The following is a 5,009-nucleotide window of genomic DNA, read 5'->3' as shown; positions in this document are numbered from 1 at the left end:
GCAAAAAGGGCTGCCCTTCTGCAGCTCCGATCAGCCAGGCCTGGGTAGTGGCTGTGGAGGCGCAGTCCCTTCCTTCTCCCCTGTCAGTGCCCCTCCGCAGTCACGGTGACAGCTGTGGTTACAAGCATGGCACTGGGTTCCTGCCCTCCCTCACTGGGCCTCTGCTTGAGACAAGGGAAGGGACCATGGTCCCCGCATGGGAGGTCTGGAGGGAGCAGGAGGATGGAAAGCTCCAGGCACCCGGCCCCTCCCCAGCCCTCTGGGACATGGCTTAGCCCAGCCTCCACATCTGGCAACAGAAACTTGAGCCTCAAGCGTGTCATCTTCATAAGACAACAGCTCTGTCTCCAAAACACTTTCCCATATGTTTGCTGCTGGCCCTGAGAAGATGGGTGGGGCAGGATTATTAACCCCAATTTGCAGATGGAGAAACGCAGCTCAAATTGAGCTTTGAGAGAAAGATTCTGGGAGCAGGAGCGGGTGGTGAAGTGAAGGTGAGAAGAGAGGAAAGACTGCTAGAGAAAGGCTGAGCCTGGAAGAGGAGGTGGGGAGGGGGCACACAGGGAACGCCAGCTGCAGAACATTTGCACCCCAATTCCTAGGATGATAATGATAATGAGGACATCAGCTAACATTTGTCGAACACTTAATATATGCCATGTTCTGACCTAAGGGCTTCACATTTATTATCTCACATTTCCTCACAACAAACCTGTGCAGTTACAGTTCCTGTGTCATAAATGGAGAACCTGGTGGTGGGGCCTGTCCTTTCCAGGTCCTGTCTGCGGGAGGAGGTTGAACCAACCCAGGGAGGAATCCAGCACCTCCACCAACAAGCCGGTGCCCCCACTTGGCACTGTTGCCCCAGGATAGTCAGGGCAAGAGGGATAAGAGAGACAGGGATGGGTAGGAGGGAGGGTGGGCCAATCATGGGGCGCTGGAAATGGGCTTCCAGAACTTGCTTCTGAAGCTCAGATAGGTTTTGAGGGAGCCCTGCTCAGCTCACAGGCCCAACACAACAATCACTTGGAGTCCCAGGGCTCACAGGCTGGATGTTTCAGGTCAAGTGGCAGAAGGATGACATGGACCACAACCTTAACTTCTTCTCTGTGTCATCTGATGGCAGGATCGTGTCTTGTGGAGGGGGAGTAGGGGGGGGGCTGATTGAAAAAGGGATACCCCCCAACCCTGCTGATCCATTCCTGTCCCTGTGCCCTCCCCATCCGCTCTGACTGCAGAGTGAGCTGGTTCACACAGATGTCATCAAGCTGAAGGTGGAGGGCAGCACCCTGGAAGGTCCAGAGGGGCTACAGCTACACACAGTGGGTAGGAGCCTCAGCTCACTCACATCCAGGCCTGGCCGCAGCACTCAGGCCCATGCCGGTCAGTGACAGGGCCCTCCCCAGTACCGAGTACTCCCTCCTCCACTTGTGCTGGAGCTAGGACTGGAGGTAACGGGAAAGCCCGGCCTGGGCTGTTTGCAGACCGTCCCTGTTCATGCAGGTCCCATCCCTGCTTGCAGCCCCTGTTCCTGTTTATGCAGATCAGGTGCTGTTATGCAGATCCAACCCTGTTTATGCAGATCAGGCCCCTGTTTTCCCAGATTCTGTCTCTGTTTACTCAATCCCCACCCTGTTTATGCAGACTACATCCCTGTTTGCACAGACAACAGTCCTTGTTTGCAGACCCTGTCCCTGTTTACCCTGACCCTGACCCTGTTAAACTCAATCCCTGCCTTGTTTACCCAGGCCCCATTCCTGCCTGCAGAAGCCCTGGCCGTTTGCGGAGTCCCAACTGCCTGGGACCAGCAGCAGCCAGAGGGCCGGTTTCTGTTTGCCGTGCTGGCCACAGCCTCAGAGGGGCTGGCTCAGGCTGTCCTGGGAGCCTGCTGTGGGAGGGAGGTGCTGGGAGCCTCCTGCCCAGGCCCCGGCTAAAGTCGCTCCTCTTCTCCCAAGGCTGTGGCACCGCTTTTGACTTCCACAGAGAGATCGACTACATGTTCCTAGTAGGCACAGAGGAGGGAAAAATCTACAAGGTGAGGCATTCTGGCCCCTGTGCCAGCTCCTTACAGGGTGGCTTAAACCTGGATACTCCAGGAGCTTAGCATTCTCAACAGACCCTGTTCTGACAGATCTTAATGCTCGTCAGTTCTAGAGGCTTCTTGGGGGAAGAGAATGTCTTTCTTGAGCTGATTGGGTGGCAAAGGACTGGCTGCAGGAAAGGGGAGGAAGAACTAGACTCTTGGTCCTAGAGGGTGACTGTAGCCCAGCTCAGCGTCTTTCCCTCAGGGCCCGCCCTCCCTTCCTGGAGAGGTAGAGGTGGGAGTGGGAGTTAGAACATTCTGGGAAGATTTCCTGGCGTAGATCTGAACTTGAGCTGAGCTTTGAAGGCCAAGTAACGAGAAAATTTATCTCTGAATATCGGGTGAGTCCCAGTCGGCAGGATGAAACTCCATGGCCCGTTTCCACAAGGTCTGTGTTAGTAGGTGAACATCCCTTGAACCTCTCCATCCATCCAGAAATAGCTCTACTGCAAGCTTTTCTTAGGCTTAGCGACCAGAATGTTAATTACAGGCAGCCTCCCAGGAGCCCCTGAGGCCCAGCCAGAGTTGGTCTGAATGCAAAAGAGGTCCCCACCCCCTCTCCACCCCTCCCAGCGGTGGCTCAGGAGGGAATGAGACTAGTCAGTCACCAAGTCCAGGAGGGAGGGTCTAGGGACTTGCTGGTCAGGGCAAGAAACGGAATGCGAAATCACGAAATTGGGATTTGTTCCTGTCTCTGCACCTACTCTTACCTGGGCAAGGTGGGAGGTTTGTCATTGTTGCAAGGATTCTGTCTGTGGGCTGCGGATGAACCCAGGGCTCCGTCTGTCCACAGGCCTTGGCCTGGACACAGGACCCCCAGACCTACTCTGCCTTGGCTCAGAGAAAAAGGCCTTTTTTCCACCTGGTCTGGAGTCCGCTGGGCAGACTATAGCACTTTCCCCCACCCTCCAGGAAGGCTCTCCTTCCCCCACCCCCCCAACCCCCAGGCCGCTAAGCCCCTTCTATCTCTGGGATGTGTTGTGGGTGAGAAGAGCAGCTAGGGCTTAGCCCCAGCTTCTCTATGACAGCGATGTGGGGTAAGGACAGGAGAGGAGTTTCAGGGACCCTAAGGAAGTGTGGCTGCTGACCTCTCTTTCATACCTGACCCCTGACCGCTTACTCAACCCCCCAGTGCTCTAAATCCTACTCCAGTCAATTCCTGGATACCTATGATGCCCACAACATGGCAGTGGATGCTGTGTCCTGGAACCCATACCACAGCAAGGTCTTCATATCCTGCAGCTCCGACTGGACAGTGAAGATCTGGGACCACACCGTCAAGTGAGGGGCCTGCCCCTGGCCCTGCCCGTCCTCAGGCTCCACCCTGGGCTGGCTGGGGCCTGTGGGTTCTGGCACTGGGAACCTTCTGTGTCATGGACTTTCCACCCCTCCACCACTGCAGGACCCCCATGTTCATCTATGACCTAAATTCAGCCGTGGGGGATGTGGCCTGGGCACCATACTCTTCTACCGTGTTTGCAGCAGTCAGCACCAATGGGAAGGTGAGTGTCTTCTTTCCGACCTTGCTGAGCCGCTCCTGGAGGAGATCGGATGAAGTATCCTGTGGTTTTCCTCCCGGGAGCACACTCTGTGCCCAGCCCAGGTCGAGGAAGACGGGATGGAAGGACTGTCTGTGTATTCTCAAGGGCCAGGCTACCCAGGGCCCTGTCAGAAGGGAAACTTCATCCCCGGAGGCCTCGAGCAGGAAATGCGTCTGTTCGTCCTAAAGGCGAGAGCACTCTGGGGACTGCGATGCCATGAGGAGCCCCTGGGTGGGAGCTACAGATGGCAAGTACCAGCTTGTCGTAAGGAAACACTTGTGAGTCAGGGTTGACCTGTGATTAAAATAGTGTCTAAAAGGTGGTAAGTCCCCATCCCTGAAAGTGTGCAAGTTGAGTCTGAGAAGGGGAGATGGAAGTTCAACGCCGAGAACTGTTAAGAGCTCAGCAAAAAAATATTTGTAAGGAAATTCTGAGATGCATTTTCCTGTGGACTGAAACAGAGGCACCCGCCCAAGGAAAGAATATAGTGATTAAGGCATCCTGTTAAAGTCTGTCGGTCACCCATTTGCTGAACAGATGCTTACCAAGGGTCAACCTGTCGTCCCACTCCAGGCCCGGGCCTGGTGAATCAGGCCCCTGCTCTCAGGGAGCGTATATTCTAAGGAAGGGAAGAGACAAAAAGCAACACCAAACTCCCATGGCCCTAAGTGCTAGGCAGAAATTAAAGAGGATGCTGTGCATGCAAATGTTCACAGCAGCATTATTCCTAATGGTCAAAGGCGGAAAGAACCCAGATGTCCATCAACGGATGACTGGGTAACAAAATGTATATCCAAAAGGATGATTATTCAGCCATAGCAAGACAGGCTACAACATTGGGTGAACCTTGAAAATATGCTTAATGTAAGAATCCAGTCACAAAAGACCACACATTATATGATTTTATTTATATTTGTCTAAATAGGCAAATCTATAGAGACAGGAAGTAGATTTGTGGTTGTCTCGGGCTGGGGGTCGTGATGGGAGAAAATGGGGAATGACTGCTAATGGGCACAAGGGTTCCTTCTGGGGTGATGAATATGTTCTCAAATTGGTTGTGGTGATGGTTGCATAACTGAATATACTAAAAACCAAGAATTCTGTACTTTAAATGGGTGAATTATATCTCAATAAAGCCGTTACGTTTTTGAAAGAGAGTGATGTAAAAGGAAGGGACCGGGTGGTCTCTTGAATAGAGTGGTCGGGGAAAGCTTCTCCCGAGAGGTGATATTCAAGCTGAGAGGTGAATAACAAGAAAGCGCCAGCCACATGCAGATGCGGGAAGGGAGGAGCAGCGTATTCCACGTGGGAATAGCTAGTGCGAATGCCCTGAGGTGAGAATGAGTTTGAGGGGTTTAAGGAATAGGCAGGCAAGTGTGGCTGGG

General features: G+C 53.5%; 1 protein-coding gene across 1 annotated transcript in view; it reads left to right on the top strand.

Annotated features, from left to right (window-relative positions):
• The window catches only part of DNAI1 (dynein, axonemal, intermediate chain 1), a 56,949-nt gene that overhangs the window by 47,170 nt on the left and 4,770 nt on the right, over positions 1–5,009 (top strand). Inside the window, 5 exon segments of the mRNA XM_015560560.1 lie at positions 1,062–1,138; positions 1,226–1,326; positions 1,956–2,035; positions 3,216–3,364; positions 3,486–3,585. Of these exon segments, the coding sequence (XP_015416046.1) occupies positions 1,062–1,138; positions 1,226–1,326; positions 1,956–2,035; positions 3,216–3,364; positions 3,486–3,585 (507 nt within the window).

The sequence above is a fragment of the Myotis davidii genome, unplaced genomic scaffold (genome assembly GCF_000327345.1).
Source record: "Myotis davidii unplaced genomic scaffold, ASM32734v1 scaffold534, whole genome shotgun sequence".
Lineage (NCBI taxonomy): Eukaryota > Metazoa > Chordata > Mammalia > Chiroptera > Vespertilionidae > Myotis > Myotis davidii.
Note: the sequence above shows the minus strand (reverse complement) of the source record. Positions and strands in the feature narration are given on the sequence as shown.